Source organism: Capricornis sumatraensis, chromosome 21 (assembly GCF_032405125.1).
Source record: "Capricornis sumatraensis isolate serow.1 chromosome 21, serow.2, whole genome shotgun sequence".
Taxonomy (NCBI): Eukaryota; Metazoa; Chordata; class Mammalia; order Artiodactyla; family Bovidae; genus Capricornis; species Capricornis sumatraensis.
This window is the reverse complement of record NC_091089.1, coordinates 34,970,496-34,996,620: the sequence shown is the minus strand read 5'-3', so window position 1 is coordinate 34,996,620 and position 26,125 is coordinate 34,970,496. Positions and strand designations below refer to the sequence as shown.

Genomic DNA, 26,125 nt, shown 5'->3' with positions numbered 1-26,125 from the left:
CGCTGCTTGGGAGGGACTGCGTCCAGAGGCCCGGCGGAAGAGGTGGGGAGAGGCTGGCGCGACAAAGCCCTAGCGCCGGCAGCCCCCTGCCCAACCTGGCCCGCAACCCGGAAGCAGAGGCGAGCCGCGCGGCGTGGCGGGGTTGCGGTTCCGGGTCGGGTCTCGCTGCAGCCCGCGCTCCGCTCACTGCCGCAGCGCCCCGCCCCCGCACTCCGGACCTGGGCGGGCGGTGGCCGCCCGGCAGCTCCCGGGGCCACATGGCTGAGGGGGACGCAGGCAGCGACCAGAGGCAGGTGAGGCCCCAGCGGGGCGCCGACCTCCAGGCTCGGCTTGGCCTTGTCTCGCCGCCCCAGGCCTCCTCGGCAGAGGGGGCTTCTGCCCGGGGCCACCCCCGGTTTCGCTCGCACCACCAGGGGCTGAGGCTGCGCCATTCTCTCAGCCGTATCCCATTTTCCCGGCGCTTGATCTCAGCCCATCTATCGCGCTGGCGGCTCCCGGGCGTCGGCGCACTGGGCCTGTCTTGGACGGTGCCATCGTCAACCATCAGCACGCGACTCAGCAGCGCCGGGCTGGAGGCAGAAACCAGGGTTCTGCTCCCCAGCCTGTCTCTGCCGGGTGATCTTGTAGTGGCCACTTAAGACCCCAGTTTCTGCGTTTGCAAAAGGGGCAGTTATAACACGGACCCTGGAGTCCCCTGAGGACCCGTGGATCTAATGCTCTTGGGCTTGAGCTTACCCCCAGCGCGTGGCTCACGTGGGCGCTATTGAAGCTTTTCCTAAAGGGCCGTAAGGACAAAATGAAATCAAAGTTGGAAGTGTACGTTGCTCCCCATTTTTACCTTTAGATCCCGTTTTATTTCTAACCTGAAACCAAAGGTTATTTCTGAAACGTTTCGAGGATTTGATTACCAAAATCCCCAACAATCACCCAGCCTCGTGGCCAAATTCAAAACAAAGCAGGAGATAGGCAGTAGTAATATAAGGGCAAACATAATAGGTAGCAGTGGTCCAGGGGTCGGGGGGCATGTGGGAGGGGTTACCTGTTAAAAAGAAGGTGGAGCGGAGAAGACACGTTTATCCTTTCACTTGCGAGTCTCATACAGAATATAGGAGTGCGTATATGTTTTGGCTCAGTAGTGGTCAAAGGCATAGCGATGTAGGAGCAAGGCTGGCGTCAGTCATTGCTATAGAGTCTGGTACCCAGGGAGTAGGACATTTTGACCCGCTGCTGAGAACGTTTGGTGTTGTTCCTTTAGCGCTCCTTCACCCAAGATGGTTATGTTAAATGCAAATACCGTATAAAGCAGTAAGGAAGACTCAGGTTTTTTAGGGTAGTCAAAATTTTTTTGACTTTGTCCCCTCATCCATCTCTTTCAGAATGAGGAAATTGAAGCAATGGCTGCTATATATGGCGAGGAATGGTGTGTCATTGATGACTGCGCCAAAATATTTTGTATTCGAATTAGCGACGATATAGATGACCCCAAGTGGACACTTTGCTTACAGGTATTTTTCTTTTCATCTACAGCCGTTTTCCAGTTACAGTATTGATTTTGTATCATTGACTACTGTTGTATTCCTCTAATTATTCTTGTGTGACTTGCTCTGATTTGTCATTTTGTTGCTGACTTTTGTTAACGATTGATAATCTAAATGTATGGGTAGTTAGATCACTCTCCAGTAATGCTTTCATTGATAATACCCTTCTTTCCTATGCCAGTTCTTTAAGTGTTCTTCATGTACCTTTGGCAGACTCCAGTTTCACTTCCTTTCATTATCTTCTCCATTTAATAGAAGAGGGTGTAAACCTGGGAAGATGGCTAACGTTTTCTGAGAAAGAATAGATTAGTAATTTAGATGGTTCATAGAACAGATAACTCATTTCTTTGTTAATTGGGAATCAGTTGTGGTTAGGATACATACATGAAACTTACGGCTTTGTGTTTAATGCTTATTCTTTGGTGCCTGTCTGTACTTCCAACATAAAAGATGTCAAATTGAGTTTTTAATCAGCATTCATTTTTATAGTAATACTGATTTCAAAAGAAATATGCATGGTTTTCTAATAAGTGTTAGCTATTTAATAGTATTTGGTAGGATTTTTTTTTTTAATTTCTTAAAAATATCTGGAACACGTTACAATGCCACCCTCGTCATCCGGGGTTGGGTTATAATGACTCTATTTCAGTTTCCCTTTTGTCTTTGTCCACCCTACTTTTTCTAATTTTAATTGCTTTTATACTTTCTCGGCAAATAATCTCCTTAAAAAATTGGCATCATCTTAACAACATATTTAGGGCTTCCCTGGTGGCTCAGACGGTAAAGCGTCGCCTACAATGCGGGAGACCCGGGTTCAGTCCCTGGGTCAGGAAAATCCTCTGGAGAAGGAAATGGCAACCCAGTCCAGTATTCTTGCCTGGAAAATCCCATCGATGGAGGAGCCTGCTAGGCTACAGTCTATGGGGTCCCAAAGAGTCGGACACGACTGAGTGACTTCACTCACTCACTCACTAACAACATATTTACCCTAGAGAAGGGAATGGCAACCCACTCCAGTATTCTTGCCTGGAGAATTCCGTGGACAGAGGAGCCTGGTGAGCCACAGTCCATGGGGTCGCAAAGAGTTGGACACGACTGAGCAACTAACAACTATTTAAGGTGGAAGCATAAATGTGAGGAGGGAATTCGCTTTTGAAATTTGATAAAACAATGGTTTTGTGTCTTAGTTTGGCAAGTTAGAAATCTGTCTGGTGACTGGCTTTATGAATGTTGTTGTTTTTGAACCACGATAAAGTATAAGCAGGTTTGTTTTTAAACTGCTTTGCAGGTGATGCTACCAAATGAATACCCAGGTACAGCTCCACCTATTTATCAACTGAAGTAAGCTATATTTCTACATTTATATTTTTATAAAGAGTTTTACTTTGCAAAGATTGTTTGTACTGTACCTTGTGTTTATATAGACTGTAGTCAATATGTATATAGAAAATGTCAAAATGTATATAGAAAGTAAAAACATGTTGGACTTAATGTGGAGTATTTACATTTAAAAATTAAATTATGTAAAAACACACTGACGTTTGCCAGTTAGTATAAAAGAATCAAGGGATTCATAGGGGATAAAATAGCTCCAGAATGTCGTTAGAGATGGGGAAGGGAATCTTCCTCGTTAGAGTCTAGTAATCTAGAAACCTTGGTCTGTAGAGTCATTCCTAACCTGTTTCCCTGAGTGTTTTAAAACCACAGCAGTAAAGTTTGCTATCACTCATGGTTCTGTAATTTTTCATTTTTATTCATTGAGAATGAAAGATAGGATTATAGAAAGCTTGTAAACATAAGTGCTCTTTTCAGAAAAAGTTGATTTATAGTCATGTGGCAATTGACTTACTTGTTAGAGTTGTTTTTTGGGACATCAGTTAGAAAAAATTGGGAACTCTGGTTGTGTGGCAAATACTGTGAATTTGGAAATATAGATTCTGGAACATATTCTGCCACTTAGGTAAACTTAGGCAGCTTTTATGATATGCACTCCTCCATTTTTTAAACTAATTTTAATTGAATAATTTGTTGGTGTCATCATGGTTTCCTGAGAGGACTAAATGAGTTAATGCAAATGAAAGCATTTTGGAACTGTTTAGATTTTACAACATAAAATAATATTTTGATCAAAGTAGAAAAGTTTTAAAACTTAAAATCAGTTTGTGATTAATCAGTATTTTTTCTTTGTGATATAAACACAGTCTTTGAGTAATCATCTTTATTTTGTTTTATTTAATCTTAGTGCTCCTTGGCTTAAAGGGCAAGAACGGGCAGATTTATCTAATAGCCTTGAGGAAATATACATGTAAGTAATGGATGATAAAACAATGCTATTAGTGACTCTTATGGGCTTTGTTGGAACTGTGATATATTAGGCCCTTTTGTAAACTTTATGTTAATGTTTTTCCATTAACAAAAAGAGTACAGTTAAAGAATCCTTGAAAGATTAGTTATATAGTTTTATATATACATTTGATATAAATTCTGTTTAGAAACAAAAATAAAAGTATCATTTAGAACTAATAGCTATAAAAACACTTAGCTAGCTGTGAAAGTAAATTCAGAGACACTGTTCTTATTTTGATATTTTCATAGGCTATGTTGAATGAAACTGGTAACAGCAGAATCCTAAGCATAATTATTCTTTAAACTACCATGTACTGTTAATGGTAATGTTCTTGTATTAGGCCATAGGACTGAGAGTGTATTGATAGTATACTGTATTTTTCACTCATTCATTCAGCAGATACTACATAGCAGGTATTATACTAGATCCTGGATATATATAATTAGTAAAAACAGAAATGGTCCCAGTTTTCATAGCATTTAGAATTTGCTGGTAGGGGAGATATTACTGATAACTCTGTAAAAATGAATGTCAAACTGCAGCTGTGATGAGTTCTATGAAAGAAGGATATTAATGTGTAGTACTGAGTTTGAAATAAGACCTGACCTAGTAGGAGGTGAGGGATGGCTTGTTTGACTTAAGAGCTGAGTTACTTAAATGAAAAGAACTCCAGTGAAAGGCCACAGCATGTGCAGAGGCTCTGTGTCAAGGAGTTTGGAACATATGAAGACACAAAATAATGGTGGTATAAGGAGGGGGTGTTGGGGGAAAAGGGAGCATGGTGGGAAAGGAACCTGGTGAGGTGAGCAGGGGAAGTTATGGAGAGTTCTGTAGGCCATGTGGAGTGTCTGTCTTTGTCCTGAGACCTATGGGAAGCTTAGAAGAGCCGAGAAGTACTTTGATGCTGTGGTGAGATTTTCATTTTGAAAACCCCGTTCTGTGTCTGGGTGGAGAACTGACTGGAAGGGAGCAACTACATTTGGGATATCAATTAGGAGGCTGGTGCAATAGTCCAGAGAAGATGTTTCTGTGATTCGGGTGAATTGTATTAGGATATATTAATTAATACAACAAATAATGTTCTGAAATATCAGCTTTACTGTAATCCAGGAACTGATAAGGATTGTCTTACATGTTCTAGGTGGCCTCCCCATCTGGCACAGTGAGAAAACCCACTTTGTGTCTATACCAGGGTTCTTTTCTTCACAGAATAGTAAATTTAAAAATACTAAGTCTTCATGGAATTGATTCTGTTGGTTCTTACTAGGAGGAAGTGTGGTCTTCCTTGAGTCCCTAGGTTTACATTTGACTCAAGAAGTAACCTAGAACTGGAGATATCAATGGGAGATGCTCCCATTTAGTGATTCCATAGTCCTCAGAATATAGATATTACATGTTTTCTCAATGAAATGTTTTCTGTCCATGATCTTACTGGCCATTCCAACTTTTGTGCCCCCAACAAACTTCTTTCTGTAATCTTCTATTTATGCGTATTTACCAATGTAGCCCCTAAGGTAGAATAAGATAAATAACGCTGCAGATTTGCTCACCAAGGATGTCGTAATTTTACATCTTAAGTTCATTTTTCAGTTCTTATCTTATTTGGCCTCTAACTTTTGATGGTGTTGAACACTTCCTCTTCTTGGAAAATCTTCCCACACTTGCCTTCCGTCCTGTTAGTCATATTCATCAGTGAGATTTTTCTATTTTGCACAGTGTCATGCACTCTGAAATGGCTTCCCATCTGCCTTTTTTCTACCCCAAAGTGCCCCCTTTATTAAGAGATACCCTCCTATAGGGCACAACTTGCCGATCTCCTTAGCTGGTTCTCTTGAGCTATTAGAGAATTAGGAAGGATCAGAAATAACAAAGCAGTTTGTTCTGAAGATAGGATATTGTTCGTCCCATCTTGTTTATTAAAAGCACTTGAAAATAACCCCGGTCCAATAGTATTCTTTTCACACATGTGGTCTAGGTAGAAATGCAGATTGTGTTTTTAAAAGTTTTGTGTGACAACTTTTAATGGTATTTTCCCATAAAATCCCAGCAAGGGGCAACAAGTGAAATGCTATTGGTCATTGAAAAGTAAACATTTAAAATGTATAAATATAGTTCTTAATGTTTATAGTTTCATTATGTTCTAAATATTATAACATTATCAAGATTTTCATATTTATTTAGAATCATTTTGACTGCTGAAAATTTTTTTTGCCTAGATAAGAAGGTGAACTATGTTTTCTTTTATGCCAAGGAGGGAAGAAATCTGAAAGCTAACAGTCTTATCCAGTAAACATTTTATAAGTATTTTCTATATGCTAGCACTCTGTTAGGAGTTTGGAATTTAAAAATTAAGATAGATGTGTACCAATACACTATAGTGACATAATTGCTGAGAGGTTTGGACCAAGTGCTGTTCCTTTTAGAGGTCTCTGGAAATGTGGTGAGGTTGCAAAGGAGGGTTCCATTGTGAAGGTGACCTTTGGGTGTGGTGCTTGGCAGATACTCAGAAAGGGAGAGATTTTCAGATAGAAGGAACTGCAGAGTTCAACAGTCTGATATGCTGGGGATAGGAATTGATATAGGTGTAAGAAGAACCTGTTACCTGGGGTAAGGAGCTTGGACATTATCTTTAGGCTCCAGGCATTTTAGGCAGGGGAGTGATGTAGTCAGATCCGTGTGGCAGTGTGGAGGGTGGGCAGTGAAGAGTCTGAAGGAAGGGACTCTGTCGGAGCAGCAGTCAGTAACTAGCAGGGAGACGGGAGATCTTCATTGAGGCAACAAGAATGTAGGAGAGAAGAATGGTCAGTTAGAGGAATACTTAAGAGCATACACTAGGATTTGGTGATTGGGTAGATGTGGAGTTATTTGCTTATCATACCTTATTTTTGTTTAAACATTTTGCATTTTAAACATGGATAGTTTGAATATATGAAAATAATGATTTTTATAAAACAAAAGGTAAATGATAGATTTTAAAAATATTTCAAACATTATACCACTTGGTATTAAGAGAAAAATGAAAAAGATTAAGCTTTTTTAAAATTTGAATTTATGATAGTTCATTTCAACAATATTTACTTTTAAATCCAAGAAAATGATTAATTTCCCACAGCTCTTCACAGTGTAATGTATCACATGAAGTCTTAGATTTGGAACCTAGAGAATGAGCCTTGTCAAAGCAGAAAGTGCACCAAACCAAGTTAAACAGGCGAGGAATACTCTCTTCAAGACTATTGTAACAGGGGAGAGAGGCAGAACTCGGTCTGAACTCAGCTGGCTGAAACCAAAGGCAGCACGGTTTCTGAGGGCTGGGATAAGCTGTGCTAACCTGTAGAAAAGCAGAGGGGAATGCTGGGGAAGGTTGATCAGAGAGTGTCCAGCACATTCAGTTACTTCCTGAGTTTGCAAGTGTTTCTCGTGGTCAGGCCATCTGCGTGTGCAGATCGTGGCTCATCAGTAGTTAGATGCTCTTTCCAACAGAGACTGGGCAACAGGGCATTCTCTTCCTTGATGACTGCATTTCAGAAGAATGGCTCCCAGGTCCTTGAGAAAGACACTCCTTGGTTCTAAAGCTGACATAGCTTCTAAAAAGATACCCATAATCTCAAAGGAGCAAAAGAAAAATTTATGATGACAAGTTTTCTAAAGAAAATGCTCTAAGAACAGAGAGGTCAGGGCCTAGAGTCAGGAAGCTCTGCCTGTCTGAAGTTTAATCAAGCTGATGTTAAGGGTGTCTTGGGCAGGCTTCTGGGGTCAGTTTTTGAAATAATGCGACCTCTTTCTCATCTGTAAAATGAGGATAATAAAATAATATCATTGTGAGGATTAAGTGACATAATCCATGTGATATATTTTAGCACTTTATATTAGCAGCTCTCATTTTTGTTCTTGTCAGAAGAGTCGTCTCATCAAGTTTTGTCATTTTTAAATGAGATGATGGAAACTCAGATTGAGTGATTTGTCTGAGGTTACCCAGCTTTGTAGTACATTTTAGTGTATATCTTTACCCTTAAATAACAAATATACATACTGGAGAATTAAAATGAAAATTAGAGCCACAGGTCAAATGAGAGTCACAAGTAACTTGACTTTGTTTTGATCATTCTGAATTGGATTATAGTTATTTAAGTATAGTTAATCACAGTTATGTCTCAACTAAAATAGCAGTTTTTAATCCAAGTTGATCTTTTATTCAATTTGAAAAAAATTTGTTCTAGACTTTTTATATTCAGCTACTATACCACAATAATTTCATAAATTAAAAGCTTAGCATCTCACCGTATAATGAATATTCTGATTTTGCACCGATTTTTAGAATTCAGCAAACTTCCTCCAGGACCACTGGGGTGTGGGAAAAGAAGGGCACAGGAGGGAGGGCTCCAGCTTTTGTCTGTTTTAATTTGTTTTTGGTTCCATGAGAGATTTCATTACAGTGAAGGCAGAAGTTTGAAAACCACCAAATCCTAGTCTGCAGTTAAAAGATATAAGTAATCAACTCTTCTTTAAAAAAGCGGGGGTGGGGTGGGTGGGGTGGGGGGTGGTTTACAAACTACTGTTGTGAGAGAAAACACAAAAAAGCAGGAACAATGACATCACCCAAACCACCATCAGTGATAGAATTTGGAGGTCCAAGGGAAAGAATTTTCATTTTCTTCAGGAAACCTTTCACATCTGCTACCACTTCCTTAAACTAGATTTCAGTAAATCTAGTTAAATAGTAGGGACAAAGGAAGTAGTCAATAAATGATGTTAGATGGAGTGCTCCGGAATATTTTTCTTCAGGAAGCCATGGGTTAGAGGAGAGGAAATTTAGAGTTAAGGTTTAATGTCTTATTATTATTAGAAAAATTAGTTATTAACTGCAGAAATTCTTCCAAGGCATTTTCCACTGCCTTTCCCCCAAAAGTCCCCTAACAAAAATAACAAATCTGAATATGAATATATATTCACAGAGGGATGATTTTCCCGTCTCAAAGGGGGCTGTAAAGATTAAATGAAGTAACCAAGCATTTTCTACACCTTACATATGGTAGGTGTTCAATAAACACTAGATATTAGTGCTCCTACTTTTGGTGATGATGATGATGTGATGAATTCAATAGAATGGGGTTAGGAGATGGAGAGAATTACATATAAAAGCATATGTTTTTAAGAACAGTAATTGTAAGCACTGAGACCACGGACCCAGTTTTCTCATTCACTGCTGTACCCTCAGGGTTGCACATAGTGCCTGGTGTGTAGGCGAGGCCCTTACAGATGTGTTGAGTGAATTAAGACAGGTCCACTTGAAAAGAGACTGCTTTTGTAAAGTAAGACAAGATGCTGTAAATCTGTTTTGTAGGTGGGGAAACTGAGGCAGTTCAAGTGTCTTACTTGCCTAAGGGCACAGCTGCTTGCTAGGAGAGCAAAGTGATGTGGGCGACCTGAGCTCTGGAGTAAGTCTGCATTCCCATTCTCGCTCTGGACTTCTTACTGCTTACAAGACTGTCTTAGGCAAGTTAATTGATCTCTCCAGGCCTGCTTTCTCATCTGTACCATGGGAAAATAAAGCCTACTCTGTTAGCAAATTATGAGCATTAAATGTGTTGGTATATCAATATATAATGTACTTTGGGCTTAGTATATATTCAATACATTTTACCTTTCTCTGTCTCTATACCTCTGAATCTTTTATGGAGGAGAGAGGAAGGGAGTAGGAATTGTTTAAAAGAAACTCAACCAACGTTCTTAATTTTTAAAACTTTTCCAGTTGACTTTTGCCCTCTCTAAATAAGACAGGTTGTCAAAGAGCACAGAGGGTCGTTTAGTGCTCAGGGATTATGGGTGGGATGGGAGTGTTTGAGGGTACAGAATTATTTGAAAACAGTGTTGTTTTCTTCTGTATGCTTGTTTTGAAAGCTTCCTTTGGGTGCTGATGAGTGGTGATAAAGAGAGATAATGGTTTCAAGAGCAACTGTTAGAGGAAGGGGTAAGGTGTTATGAAGTAGTTTGGTGAGTTCCTTAAACACACATATTAACACATCTAAAATTAGTATCATTCCCTAAAAAACAGACACTTGGGCCTTTATTTTATTGCTGTTGCCATCATTTAACATAACTCTGTGGAAATGAACTATGACTTCTTCTTTTTCTCAGTGAGCCTTTGAGATGGATTCAATTATCTGATGCAGCCAGATAGCTCTTTGGAACCGAAATGAATTTGGGCAATAGAATATTATGTGGAAAACAAAATAAGAATCTAAAGCTTTGCATTGCATTAGTCTTGTAAATTGGCTTTCTTGGGGAGTTTCTAAAATGCTTTGTATTCTTAATTGTTGAAATAAGTATACAAAATTAAGTGGTTTGAAATTGTTCAAAAAGTTTAGGAAAGCAAGCAATGACTGGGCATCAGTACTACAATTATATTCACTGACAGAAACAAAATCATGTTTATATCTATCTTAATTCCTTTCAAGTTCAGAAATTCTCTTTCCCCTCTTTGGTTATAGCTCTTCTACTTATTTTAAGTAAGCAATGTTAATTTGGGAGCCACTGGGATTTTTAATATTGATGTATTAAATATTCATCTACAAATGTTAGTAAATCTCGTGTTTTTATAATTTCTTTTTAAAAGGCATGGTTAGGGAATTCCCTGGTGGTTCAGTGATGACGATTTGGAGCTATCACTACAAGGGCCTGGGTTCAGTCCCTGGTTGGGGAACTAAGATCCCACAAGCTGTGCAGCAAGGCAGAAAAAAAAAAAAAAGAAAACACATGGCTAGATATAATTTAATTTCTTAGATTATAAATATGTCTATATTATCTTGAATTTGAGAAATAATTTTTTTAATAACAATTTTTCCCCTGAATTTTGTTTAGCCAGAATATTGGTGAAAGTATTCTTTACCTGTGGGTGGAGAAAATAAGAGATGTCCTAATACAAAAATCTCAGATGACAGAACCAGGTAGGTTTGAAAAACGTTATCATTGCTCTTTTAATTTACAGTAATTAAATTTTCATGTATATATTCTCACTGAAACTTTTAATAAAGATCTATATCTTGTTATATGGTTTTATATAATAAAATATATTCTCTGAAAAGTTCTTTATTCGTGTAAATATGGTTATTTCTTTCAATAAGGTGCAGCCTCTTTGGTTTCAGATTACTGTAAGCTCTTACAGAGATAGAATTTTATGGTTAAAGAACTTTGCTCAAAAACTTTTGCTTTCTATGGCAATATCAACCATGTAACATTCTTCATGCATTATTGATATGTTAGACATTAGCTTCAAATGAGTGTAATGTTTATAGAAAAAGAACTTTGGAAAACACATTGACCAATATTTAGGGTATAAAAAGTGACTTTGAAATTTGATTTTTAAATTGAGATAGAATTCATATACTATGATCATTAACCTTTTAAAATGTATATTCAGTGGTTTTTAGTAGATTCCAAAGTTGTGCAGCCATCACCACTAATTTCAGAATATTTGAGAATTAATATTTTGCTTTATTATTATTCTCTCATTGAATCATAAGTATATAACAGCATAGAAGTTTCTTATGTTTTCTGTTTACTTTGCTAGTCTTTGCTCCAGGTACTACAAAAGCCTTTTAGAAAGGAAAATTACTAAGCATGATTTTATTTCCAAATAGAGTTTTATTGTTATCACTGATAGAATTATTTTTAGTTTGGGGAGAAGAAGAATTAAAGAACAACAATTCAGTAGTCTATTGACTAAGTTTTAGAAGGTTATTTACAGGAAACCAATTATTGAGGATTCCCGTAGCAAAATCAGTAAACATTTAAAGTTGATAGAAATATATATTTTTTTGGAGCATTTTGCAGTTTTTCTATAGAAGCAAGTATTTTTACTGCTTCCATTAAAATCAGAGGGATAAATGGTCTGAAGATATTCTGATCATGGGACAGTATTTTTTGAAGTGTTTTCTTTGACTTTTTATGATTCATGTTCTGATTTTGTGGCATTTCAGGGTGTCTGAGAAGAGTGGTCTCAAAATTAGTTTGTGCCAATCCCCCATTCTAGGGTGGGATAATTGCAAAAGTATTACGTATACCAGTAGAAATTTAGAACTCCAAAACTTTAGAATCACTCACCTCTTAGGAAGGTTTTTAAATTGTTGATTTTAATGTGGTATTTTCCTTTTCCCACCTATATCTATAATTTAGTTTCACCACACTTCAGTTTTTTGAGTTACTGATTTAGGTTATATAATTTATAATTTTGAAAAATTTTCTTCAGAATTTTTTAATAAAAATTTTCTAGACTTTATATTAAAATGGAAGTGATCAGGATATGTCATGAGAATTTTCTTCTCCAGGGCACCCACTTGACAAGTAATTTATTTTTATTTTACTACTAATCTTCAGTATGTATTTATTCTTTATTTTATTTTTTCTACTATGGAAATATTAAATCTTGAAGTAGTTATTTACAGCTATTTATACTTCAAAAAATTCTGAACTGGTTTCAGACTTACAGAAAAGTTGCAAAAATAGTAGAAATAGCTGCTGTATCCCTCACTCTGCTTCCCTGAGTAGCGTCTTATGTAACCATAGTATAATTATTAAGAACAGAAAGCAAGCGATGGTAAATACAATATAACAATATTTTCACTAGTGTTCCTTCTGCTGTTCTAGGATCTGGTCCAGGATTCTTTGTTGCATTTTTTTCTCCTTACTCCTCTAAAAATAGTTCCCCATTCTTTCTTTGACTTTTATGACCTTTCATGACCTTGAGTTTGTCCATTGTTTTCTCATGATTGGAGTAAGACTAGGCATTTTGGCAAAAATATCACAGAAATGATATTGTGTCCTCCATAGTGTATGTACCATATCAAGGAGCTGATGATATCAGTATGCTTTATTATTGGTGATATTTACCTTGATCCCTTGGTTAAGGGGGTACCTGACTCCACTATAAAGTTACTGTATTAGTCAGGTTTTCCAGAGAAACAGACTAATAAAATGTGTGTGTCTTATGTATGTATGTATGTATGTATGTGTGTGGATGTAGCTATGTATTGGGTTGGTCAAAAAGTTTGTTTGGGGTTTCCATAAGATGTGATAGAAAAACCTGAATGAACATTTTGGCCAACTCAACATTTATAGAGAGAGGTGAGGGGAAGGAAAGGTTGGGGACAGAGGGAGAGGTTGATTGATTTTAAGGAATTGGCTCACAAAATTATAGAAGCTTGAAAGTCCAAAATCTGCAAGGTAGGCTGACAGCCTGGAGACCTAGAGAAGAAATGATATTGAAACTCAAGGCTTATGAAAGCTGCATGTTGGCAGAATTCCCTCCTTGTCTTGGGAGGTCAGTCCTTTGCATTGTGGAGGGCAATCTGCTTTATGCTAAGTCTACTGATTTGAATGTGGTTTCCATCTAAGAAATACCTTTGCAGAAATATGTAAAATAGTGTTTGACCAAGTATCTGTGTACCATGGTCTATCTAGGTTGTCATATCAAATTATCACAGTTGATAAGTCTCTTGGGGGAGATACTTTGAGGCTGTGCTAATACCCTATTTGTCTTCAAACTGTCATCCCCCCGCCCCCTGATTTTAGTATCTATTAGTGTATCTTCCCAACAATATTTATAAACAATATGGTGTTGTAACAATATGGTGATTTTCACTTCTTTCTTTCCTTCTTGGTATGATTAATTGGAATTATATTGTTAGAACAAGATGTCTCTTCTCCACATTTATTTGATTATTTACATTAGAATGAACTCATTTTATTTAGTGAGCTAAAATTCCATACTGTCATTATTTTGTTGCTCAGATTGTTCCAGGTTTGGCCTTTCAGAGTGCTCGCAGGTAGGCTCCTGTGTTATTTTTATAAGCTCCCATCTTTTTCTGAACATTCCTTTACTCTCTACAATCACAAGATGTCCCAGCTCATCTTACATGTTCCTTGTCCCAACTCTGGAGACAACCACTTGTGAACACTGGTTCCTTCTGTTGAAGACTGATGTTTAGAGATGAAGACTCAAAGTTTTTTAAGTGTCATTTCTTATTGTCGTATGATCAGTCATAATGTCTCATATCCACATAGGCCCAGACGTAAAGAAGAAAACTGAAGAGGAAGATGTTGAATGTGAAGATGATCTTGTTTTAGCATGTCAACCAGAAAATCAAGTTAAAACTTTGGATTTTGATGTCAGTGAAAATCGAACAGGTATAGTGAATGTTATTAGTTTATTTTGAGGACAGTAGTGATGTGGCTTCCCTGGTAGGTCAACTGGTAAAGAATCCACCTGCAATGCAGGAGACCTCGGTTCGATTCCTGGGTTGGGAAGATATCCTGGAGAAAGGATAGGGTACCCACTCCAGTATCCTTGGGCTTCCCTGGTGGCCCAGGCGTAAAGAATCCACCTGGAATGTGGGAGACCTGGGTTCAATCCCTAGGTTGGGAAGATCGCCTGGAGGAGGGCATAGTAACGCACCCTTGTATTCTTACCTGGAGAATCCCCATGGACAGAGGAGCCTGGTATGCTTACAGTCCATGGGGTCACCAAGAGTCAGACACAGCTGAGTGACTCAGCACAGCACAGGGGGGTAGCACTATGACTTGTTTTTGGAATGGTGTCAGTTCAGTGCAGTTCAGTTCAGTCGCTCAGTCGTGTCTGACTCTTTGCGACCGCATGAATCGCAGCACTCCAGGCCTCCCTGTCCATCACCATCTCCCGGAGTTCACTCAGGCTCACGTCCATCGAGTCCGTGATGCCATCCAGCCATCTCATCCTCGGTCGTCCCCTTCTCCTCCTGCCCCCAGTCCCTCCCAGCATCAGAGTCTTTTCTAATGAGTCAGCTCTTCGCATGAGGTGGCCAAAGTACTGGAGCTTCAGCTTTAGCATCATTCCTTCCAAAGAAATCCCAGGTTGATCTCCTTCAGAATGGACTGGTTAGATCTCTGAGAGATTTAGTAAACTGTCACATTTTAAGGAATTCTTATTTACAGAGAACTGGGTTATATTTTTCCTGCCTCTTGGTCATTTTGGTGTTTTCTAAGTCTATCAGAATAGTGAGGACAAAAATAGAAACTTAGTTTTTCTTTTTTTTTTGCTGTTAGAGTTTTGAATTAGTGGTGGGAGAAATTGAAACTAAGCAAGCTATGTTGTTTTCAATTCATACTGTTTTTATATTTTTAAAATCTTAGATCTACTGATGGCTCAGAGTTAAATTTTAGTCTGTGCTAACAAATATAAATACAGTAATTGAAGGTGCAACCACTGAATTAAAGCTAATGAAACGCCTTTAAGATTTTAGTTTTTGCTCAAATTTGTTCCATAATCGAGTAGTATTCAACTTATGAATAGGTTGCTGTGATAAATTAGCTCTTTGTTTCTATCAGAAAGTATGTTCCATTTTAGTATTTTAAAATTTTGAATGATATCGTCAGTTCCTCACCTGTCTTACAAAAACATGATAGACCTGAGAGGATGTTCATTTTCTTTGAAGATAGGGAAGGTTTCCTCTGCTATCATATAGTACCTTTTAAATAGTGAATGAAAATTTAAAGTTCTTGCATAGTTTCTCAAAATTAGTGGAAGAGAGAGGACAAAGAAGTGCATGAGTAGGGGGACAAGACCCAGGATACCTGCCCCTGCTTCACTCTGAGTAGCTCCCATTTTATTCATTCACATATTTGTGGATTTGGCATAGGGTTTCTTTAGAGAAAGAAGATTCACTATAAAGAGAGTGAAAATTAAAGTCATAATAAATCACATCCGGTTCATATTGACCTTAGTAGTGTACCAGTACAGTGGTCACAATCCTTTCAAAAAGACAACACAACTCGGGGGAAGGTCAAACATCCTCCATAAACCTGGCTTCTTATTCTAATCCTGCCATAAACCAGAGCAGGGATTTGAGGCAAGTTATTTGAAATGCTCCAGAAATATTTTTGTATGAATTAGTTGAAGTATTTTATCACTTGTAAGGTAAACTAACTTGTAGAGATAGAAAAAAAATTAATTGTTCTTAAGCTTGTTTAAAGGGCAGAATAACTGGAAATCAAGTACTCAATGGCATACCAATATGGTGTCCTGTTGATATATTTAATTCAGTCCTACGAAGTAGGAACGGTTTTATTAGCAGAAAACATTATATTACAGCTATACAAAGTAAAGTCATAGGTTTCCCAACCCAGAGGTCCATCAACAGTAAAATAAATAAATACTCTGTATTAGCTGATCTTTTTGGTCTCAGGACTCCTTTATACTCTTAAAAGTTAGATATTATGCCAACTTATACTATTGAAACAGTCCAGTATTTGCATGCCAACCTGCCATTTTCACTGGGTGACCACTTAGCAGGTGAAAAGCATTTATAAGTCAAGTAGTTTTATCTTAATGTAGGATATACTGGGGGGACATTTTAAATTGTAATTTAACAGACAAACAGTATTGGTTATTTGAGTTGATTGGCCATGTAATTTACATCTCTTTGCTAACTCCCTCCGCTATACCATTTGCCCGTTTTTCAGTATTTGTATGTAAGAATTTTAAAAAGTAACATAATCCTTTACATTTATAGAAATAGAAGAATTACCTCCGATTGATCATGGCATTCCTATTACAGACCGAAGAAGTACTTTTCAGGCACACTTGGCTCCAGTAGTTTGTCCCAAACAGGTAAATTTACTGTGTCCAGTTCACTTTGATGTTGTTTTATCAAAGTAATTCATGCAGATGGTTTTGCAATAATATATTTGTTTTTGCTTTTAATTTTCATTCAAGACAAAAATTATTTCTGATTTTTCTACCCCCAAATTATTGGGAATCATGGAATATTTATTTCTGTTGATGACTGCTTTCAAAATTATATGCAGACTCTGATTAGAGCTTAACTAATGGATTTTCAAAGAAGAAAAACCCATTGTGGTGGCATAGAAAATTATGATGCTTACTAACTTGTTAAAAAATCATTTGTCATATCACAGGGGAGTTCTATAAAACCTAGCCTGATTTGTTGTTACCCAAGTAGGGGGACAGTAGACAGACTGATTGAGCTCAGTCTTTCCAACCTGAATTCCTTTTCCTTTCAGCTTTCTGAATTTAGGTGACCTGATAACCACCAAAGGATATCATTAGGGAAACTTTTCAGTCAAAAATGGTATTCATAGGTCTTTGTCTTTCTCAGTCTCTTCAGCAGAATTGTTTTCTTCTTCCTTGCTGCTATAGTCTACCCTAAACTTTATGAATGTAAGAGACAATTTCAGTACACATAGGAAGTTAAATTAACCAGAGAAGTCTTAGAGTAAGCATCGGTCTTCTTCCCTTTGGTCTCTCCAAGTTCTTCTAAAGCCCTATATATAGGGATATACTTTTTTGCACCAGGTTGCCTTTTAATTCTCTGTTAGTCTCTGGAAGAGGAAGTTCTTTTCTTCATTAATTTGTGGTTGGGATAAGAGCTTCTGGTGCAAACTTCTGAGATTTTCCCTCAGAAACCCTGTTTTGCCCTTGGCCATTACTTATACTCTTGTTGCCAGAATCCTTACACATTCTATTCTGAATCTCTTCATCTTGGATCCCTTTTCCATTTCTGATTATAGTCACTTAGACTTAGAGGATCATAATTTGTGAGAGCTGAAATAAATCTTAGAGGTCAGTGTCTACTTATTTTACTAATCAGGAATCTGAGTCTGAGAAACACAAGATAGCATCATTTCTGATCCAAGTTGGTGTCCCTGTCTCTAACTCAGTCTTCCTACCTCCAGTTTTATCCGTGCCCCTTGCCAACTACTTTTCTGGAAGATCTGACCACGTGTCACTCTTCCCCCGCATACTCAATAATCTTTGCTGATTTCCTTTGGCTGCAAGGAGAAATTCAAACATGTTATACAAGTCACTTTGTGATATGACCCTGCGTTAATCATCTGATACATCTATCATTACATTCATACTCTAAAGGCAGAACTACATAAAATTGTTGGTCACTTTCTGAACCTTTCTCTTTTATGTCCCTGCTAAGGTTGCCAGGATACCTACCTAAATTGGAATTTCAGATAAACATTATTGCATAGGTCATACTTATAATAAAAATATTGTGGTTTATCTGGAGTTCCATTTCAACTAAGTGAGAGTCACTCAGTCATGTCTGACTCTTTGTGACCCCATGGACTATGTAGTCCATGGATTTCTCCAGGCCAAAATACTGGAGTGGGTAGCCTTTCCCTTCTTCAGGGGATCTTCCCAACCCAGGAATTGAACCCAGGTCTCCTGCATTGCAGGCGGATTCTTTACCAGCTGAGCCACAGGGAACCCCAAGGATACTGGAGTGGGAAGCCTATTCTTTCTCCAGCAGATCTTCCCAACCCAGGAATCAAACTTGGGTCTCCTGCATTGCCGGCAGATTCTTTACCAACTGAGCTATTAGGGAAGCCCAAAGTGAAAGTTGCTCAGTCATGTCTGCCTGTTTGTGACCCCATGGGCTGTACCGTCCATGGAATTCTCCAGGCCAGAATATTGGAGTGGGTAGCCTTTCCCTTCTCCAGGGGATCTTGCCAATCCAGGGATCGAATCCAGATCTGCTGCACTGCAGGCAGATTCTTTGCCAGCTGAGCCACAGGGGAAGCCCAGGAATACTGGAGTGGGTAGCCTATCCCTTCTCTAGCGGATCTTCCCGACCGAGGAATTGAACCAGGGTCTCCTGCATTGCAAGCAGATTCTTTACCAACTGAGCTATCAGGGAAGCCTCCAGTTAAACTTAAGCATTGTTTATTTCTTCCTACTAAATCTGGTTCATTTGTACATGCTCTTTCCTCTGAAGGAATGACTTCTTCTTGCCCCACCCTACTCTTCAGTTTTGATGCAGAATTGTCACTTATCTTTCAAGTTCTGGCTCTTGTTATGTCCTCTCTGAACCTTATTTCTTCCAGGAAGAGTTTGGTTTCATAAGTTTTGAAACATACCATTACTCTGCACCTCTCACGCTAGTAAATTTTCAGAGCCATTTCTAGAAATTCTCATATTCTCACTTAACTTTCTCTCTACAGTATGGGGAAAATTTCTTATATACAAGTATCTTGGACATGGTTACTGCTCAGATATTTGTTGAAAACTGGTGCTCAAAAATTCTAGAACTGTTTTTTTTTGTACCAATTGGAGTAATTCAGTTTTTGCCCCTAAAAATGAGGAGAAAACTTTGGAAATGGCTTTTTCAAAATGTAGTTGATTCTTTAAATAAGTGTTAATTTCAGTTCAACAGTATGTATATCAATATGCTTTAAGATTTTTTTTTAGCATTTACAGAGCAAATAAAAAATATATATCAGTTTATTTATATTGTTGCTGCTTTTAAGGTGAAAATGGTTCTTGCCAAATTGTATGAGAATAAGAAAATTGCTAGTGCCACCCACAACATCTATGCGTACCGGTAAGTGATCATCACTACTTTAGGAATGTGCAGTTTGTCAAAAAAGAAAAAAAGGAGGGGGAAACAGATGCATGATTCAAAACAAACATCCATTATGTGTTTTCTTTTTTCCATTGTTAAAGTAATAATCATGTGTAAAATATTTGGAAATGGCAGAAAAAAAAGGAAAAGGTTAACCATTCTCTGCCATTCAGTGTAACTGATATTGTGAAATGTTTTCTATCTTTTCTATGCAAAGTTTATTTTTTAATGCTTCATTCTAGTATCCAGGTTTTTCCTTAATATAACAAAAGCATTTTTCCATGTTGTTATATTGCTTTCTAAACATTATTTTAATGGCTTTGTAATACTTGTTTGAGGTTCCACACCACAATTTATTTAACCATTTCCTTTTTGTTTTTCATTTTTTTAAACTATTGTAAAGAATAGTCCTGTGAACATCTTTGTATAGTTTTTAGATTATTTCCTTAGGATAAGTTCTGGTTATTTCCTATTCTTTTTTGAAATGAAACAGAAGTATAGTTAAAACGGAAAAAATGAATAGATTCCTGGAAGTAGAATTATCAAAAAATGTGAACATTTTTGAAATTCTTAATCCATATTACCAAATTTTTTCTGAAGTTTTTTTTAAACCAATTTATGCTCCTATTAGCAGTGAATTTGGAGTGGTTCTTTCACTACACGTCTTTGAGTATGAAAGTCTTATGCAAATCTCTGCAAAATTTGTTGTAAAGAGATGAAGGGTGTATTTTTTTAAATATTCAAATTTATACAGACTTAACATAGTTTAGGACTAAAATAGATCAGAATATAGACATAGGAATTTGGTATAAACTTAAAATGTGATTGAGACTATCTGTAAAATCTAGGCTATCTAAAATTCAGAAAACTCAAAAAAATTTATCACTTGACTTTTTAATATTACTAAGTCACATCCCATTAAATGCCAAATCTTCCAAAAACCCATTTGTTACACAATTCCCTACTTATTAGAGTATCAGGGTATAGAATTTTGGTGTTTTAGTGAGTTAGGGTCATCAGTAAAAAGGAGAGATTAGATTGTGGTTGCTCTCAGTGGTTAGAATGTGCTGTAAAATTGTTAATAGGTACCATTTATTTAGTTCACATCTTTATTGAGTGCCTACTCTGTGCACTCAATTTACATGCATTAATTCTAATTATTTAAGTGATTGTGCCCCTGTAAAAAGGTGAACTTTTTCAAGATCACATCATCATTAAGTCATAGATCTGAATTTGAGAATTTAATGTTATTTATCTCTATCTTATTCCTGTCAATACACGGCTATGTGGCTGCCCCTTCAACAGTCACTGGACATGATATTGATTTTACGTTATCTGAAAGTGAAAGAGGAGAGTGAAAAAGTTGGCTTAATACTCAACATTCAGAAAACGAAGATCATGGCATCTGGTCCCATCACTTCATGGGAAATAGATGGGGAAACAGTGGCAGACTTTATTTCTTTGGGCTCCAAAATCACTGCAGATGGTGATTGCAGCCATGAAATTAAAAGACGCTTACTCTTTGGAAGGAAAGTTATGACCAACCTAGATAGTATATTCAAAAGCAGAGACATTACTTTGCCAGCAAAGGTCTGTCTAGTCAAGGCTATGGTTTTTTCAGTGGTCACGTATGGATGTGAGAGTTGGATTGTGAAGAAGGCTGAGTGCCGAAGAATTGATGCTTTTGAACTGTGGTGTTGGAGAAGACTCTTGAGAGTCCCTTGGACTACAAGGAGATCCAGCCAGTCCATTCTAAAGGAGATCAGTCCTGGGTGTTCTTTGGAAGGACTGATGCTGAAGCTGAAACTCCAGTACTTTAGCCACCTCATGCGAAGGGTTGACTTATTGGAAAAGACTCTGATGCTGGGAAGGATTGGGGTAGGAGGAGAAGGGGACGACAGAGGATGAGATGGCTGGATGGCATCACCGACTTGATGGACATGAGTTTGAGTAAACTCCGGGAGTTGGTGATGGACAGGGAGGGCTGTCTTGCTGCGATTCATGAGGTCTCAAAGAGTGGGACACGACTAGATGACTGAACTGAACTGAAAATAAGTAATGTGCCAGATACTGTATTTCAAGCCCCAGGTTTAAGTACTTGAGTATTTTTGCATATTGATGGTGATCAACTATCACTTCTCACAGATGTCAGCTGACTGCATGTAACAGCCCCTCCAAATCACCCCCTTATATAATTGATATTTGGGAATGAAGGAACTTAGCTTGTCAGAATTGTGTGTCAGAGAAGACTAAAAAGGCACAAAGTGGAGGCTTAAAGGACTCCACTGGGAGTTAAAGAAATAACTTGTATGTGGTCCATGGACTTTGTGTTGTGTGTTTTGAATGCTTCGGGTCCTTTTAAGGTTACTTCCTGGTTCTGGGGCTGTGTCCCTGCTTTGGAGTTACGGGGCACTCTTCAGGCCATTGGTCCACACAGGTATTGGATGCTGCATCTTTGTCTTCCTGGCATGTGAGGAAAGGGGTAGTGAAAATGTCCATGGTACTTCTTTTTTAAAAAAACAAAAACCTAACAGTATTGATTTATATAGTTAAATTTCTTCTTTTGTTCCTTAAAGTCAATCCCTGACTCCTTTTTACCTTAAATTTGCCATACAAAATTTTGTTTAATAGTACTAACTCTCTCTCCTTGAAATCAGGCCAACTCTAAATAATAGTAGAGCTTGGTTCAGTGTGTGTGTATATGCATGCGTGCGTGCTCAGTGGCTTTAGTCTTAGCTGACACTTTGTGGCCCCATGACTGTAGCCTGCCAGGCTCCTCTTTCCATGGAATTTTCCAGGCAAGAACCCTGGAGTGGGTTGCCATTTCCTCCTGCAGGGGATCTTCTCAACCCAGAGATTGAACTGGGCAGTAAATATTTACTGAGTAAATGAATGGATAAATGGATTGGTGGATGGATAGATGGATTGGTGGATGGAAAGACAGATGAACGAATCAATGAATGAATATAATTGGTATAATAAAACTAATAAAGTTGACTTAGGTGTATAGATAAGGTAGTATTTGGCTTTTTATCACAATAGCTGGAAAGATATCTTTGCTATATTTGCCTAGTCCTAGATAGAATATTACTATTTGTAGGGGCCCAAAAAATCCACTAGATGGCATATCTTAACTGGCACTGTTTTCTTTTTATACCTCTTACTTAGCTTCCAAGCTTGCTGAACTACAGTGTAGCCCTATTTATTATTCCAGATGCTAATTTTCTAGATAATTTAAATGGGTAAAAACACTGTGATTTATTTCTGATACTGATAACTATCCAGGGGGAAATTATGGAAAAAAATAAATCTTATAATCCTTATAGTGGGGAAGATAAATGCTTCGTGGCTAGAATAAAGACTTTAGAAAAGTATAAAATATTGATTTAGGTTGGTTTTATCACCTCCATCTTTTTAATGTACTTTTTTTCTCCTTCACTAGAGCTTAGGCTCTTTGAGGACAGTGTACCAGCTGTTTCCTTTATACCATTTGTTAGTGCCTCTTATGTGTAATGTTCAGACAGCTGACTCTCAGTAAACGTTTTTTAGTGACTACTGTATCTAATCTCAGCTTCAAGATTAAATGAAGCAGAGAGTGTCATATGTGTAAGCTCACTTTCTGAAATTGTAGCATTTCTGATTCAAAGGAAGTACCCTTGATTTTAGCTTTCCAGAATATAAAAAGGGAAGCATATTGGATAGTAAATCATCAGTGAAATATATATCAAACCAATATATATCAAGAAAGATTTTTTAAAATAAATATGCTAATTTTGGAAGTAAATTGATGGCAACAAGTATGAGGGGGTATAACATTTACTTCAGTATTTCAAGGTTTCAAAGTGTAACACTGTGATATGGATTTCTAGAATATACTGTGAGGATAAGCAGACCTTCTTACAGGACTGTGAGGATGACGGGGAAACAGCAGCTGGTGGGCGTCTTCTCCATCTCATGGAGGTAAGTGTGAGTTAAACCCTGTCAGTCCTGTTCTGTGAGCCATAAAATTTCTCAACCAAACAGAGCTCCATTTAGGAATAAGTCAATCAGTTATATGATATATAATGAGCCATATTTGGTTTTATTAGGAGATAATTTTTAAACATTGATTGAGAGATAACTTTAACCACTGGATATGGGGCAGAAAGCAAAAGGTTAATAACTTGTGCTATGCTTTCAAGGTCTTCCAGTGATAGACAATAGAAGATTATCTTCATCTCTGGAAAAAGTTATCCTTTTTTCTTCATGACAGTTTCCTCTGTTTTCTCTGTTCTGTCTTTGTAAAACTCATGTTGGTTGGATATTGGACTTCTGGGTAGATCCAGAATGTTTCTTTTTTTTTATTAAGTTGTTCATTTCATTGCTTTATGTTCTGAGACATTTTCTTGAGTGCCTTCCAAAATTTCTGTTGAATAAAATTTTTCTTTTTCTTTAGCAACCATATTTAATTTTCAGGAGTTCTTTCTTGTTCTCTATTTTCCCCTTTTCGTAGTGTGCTTGCTGTTCTGCTTTTATGAATGCAGTGTCTTCTGCAATTTTTCTGAGTATAATAATTAGTTTTTTTTCCAGATGTTTTCTTCCTTAAATTTCTCCTTGTCCATTTTAGTTTGTTTATCTTGCCCTTTCTCTTTCATGGTGCTGGATTTTCTTCATCTATCTGGTGATCATTGATTGTTCATTAATTTTAAGAATGGATTGGTTTTTTTCCCTAAGGTAGCCGCTGTAGTTTCTTCTGCCATTGTATGTAGAGGTTTGTTTTCTAACCAGGCCCTTCCCTTGATAGGAACTTTGTGGGGGTCAGGCCTGTAGACCGGTGGGCTTCATGTTAAGGGGAACATTTAACAAATGTCAAACTGTGGAAGACCTTACTGGTAGGCACCAGAGATTACTCATACAGCCTCAGTTCTGTCTAGCGGTTTGTTCAAAAGCAGGTTTTGTGCTGCTGTTTGACGTATGAGTAGAAACCTGCCTAAGCTCAGCTATTCTGGTTGAAGTTACCAAGAACCGTAACCTACTGTATGACCTCCCCTTCACTCTGACTGGTGGCCTCCAGGTTTAGAATTTGAGGACACTGTGGAGCACAGTGTTTTCCAAATTCCCTTCTCATTCTAACATCTGTCCCCTCAGTTGTTACTAACCTCACTCTGCTCACTCATGGTTATGCCATTAAAGTCGGGGGGAAATTTTATGTGCAATTTTATATATGTGTATATATATTTTTTCATTTTTCTTTAAAACTCAGATTTGTACTTGTCCATATCTGTACATAATTATGCTTCTGAAAATAACAGATTTTGAATGTGAGAGATGTCATGGTGGTGGTATCGCGCTGGTATGGAGGGGTTCTGCTAGGACCAGATCGCTTCAAACATATCAACAACTGTGCCAGAAACATTCTAGTGGAGAAGAACTACACAAATTCACCGGTAAGTGGTTACTGACACTATATCTAAAGAGTGTCTCACTGCTGCTTGTGAGATTAAAAGAAAAACATGAAAATTAAGAGTGAATTAGAATGAGTGACGTACATTAGAAGAACCTTTGACTTAGGAAACTAGAGGCTTAGGTTTTGGTCAGAACAGTGTGATTGACTAGTTGTGTGATCTTGGGCAGATTGGTTCATCTCTTCAGACCTTAATTTCGTAGATTCATGGGGTTTTATAAAAACCTTAAGACCAGTCAGTTTCCACTCCCTAAAGTTGAGGCCTGTAGAAGTTGCAGCTAATGCTACAGTGAACTGGATGGTCTTTAAACATCCATAAAATTCTAATATTCTCTGTTAGTGTCAAAGTATATCCCCTTTTCCCTGGCATGCCTTTAGATGCCTTCTTCTTTTATATTTTGAGATTTTTGTCTCATATTTCACATACGTTCATATCTAATTCATTTAAATTTTGCTGCCTTACTTTGGAAAATGAACAATAGATTAAAAAACATTAAGGGGAATTCCCTAGGGGTCCTGTGGTTAGGACTGTAGGCTTCCACTGCAGGGACGTGGGTTCAGTCCCTCAAGCTCTGCAGCATGGCCAAAATTTATATATTCACAGAAAATAATAAAATTCTCCAGGCAAGAATACTGGAGTGGGTTAAGCCATTCCCTCTCTAGGTGATCTTTCTGACCTAGGGTCTCTTGCACTGCAGGCAAATTCTTTACTGTCTGAGCCACCAGGGAAGTCCAATAAAAATAAACATAAATAATATTGATACTACTTAAATATAAATTTGTTAGATAACTGAGATAAATGTTTTCTTTGATTATCCTTGACTGTTTTGGAAATATTAAAATAGAGTGTGATAAGTGAAAGAGCCCTGTAAAACGGAAAGATGATACATATGGAAGTAATTACACTTTCACTATTCTGCATATTCTGTATGACTAGATTTAAGATTCCTAAGTGTAGGAAGATACTACATTAATTTACATCTTTTTCAGGAGGAATCATCTAAGGCTTTGGGAAAGAACAAAAAAGTAAGAAAAGACAAGAAAAGGAGTGAACATTAACATCTGAAACTATATGAAAGGTTAATTTGCCTATAATTATATACAAATTCCATGGTCATCCAAGAATATATTGTGCAGAGAGAAAACCCTGGACTGTTCAAGTCAGCCAATTCATTGTGAACACCAGCATATCTTTTGTTCTTTGGTTATATCATCTGCCAAAATAGAGAACTTGTGATATTTTCATGTGTGTTTCAGGCTGATTCAGAAGGATTAATTTGAAGTTAGTCACCACTGCATCTAATTTTAGAAAGGTAACAGTTACCCAGGGCAGTACCTGAGTTAACTGTCCATTTCATTACATGTCAAGTGCCTTTGTTAGGTGGGGAAGAAG

General features: G+C 37.6%; 1 protein-coding gene across 1 annotated transcript; it reads left to right on the top strand.

Annotated features, from left to right (window-relative positions):
• The first annotated feature begins 257 nt into the window (after window positions 1-257).
• Window positions 258-26,125, top strand: IMPACT (impact RWD domain protein). Its single transcript, XM_068993917.1, has 12 exons — window positions 258-293; window positions 1,377-1,505; window positions 2,827-2,879; window positions 3,781-3,843; window positions 10,744-10,829; window positions 13,945-14,067; window positions 14,853-14,858; window positions 16,428-16,525; window positions 19,195-19,268; window positions 23,159-23,249; window positions 24,581-24,715; window positions 25,723-26,125. The coding sequence occupies exons 1-12, from the start codon at window positions 258-260 to the stop codon at window positions 25,789-25,791; spliced, it is 963 nt and encodes a 320-aa protein (XP_068850018.1). The 3' UTR covers window positions 25,792-26,125.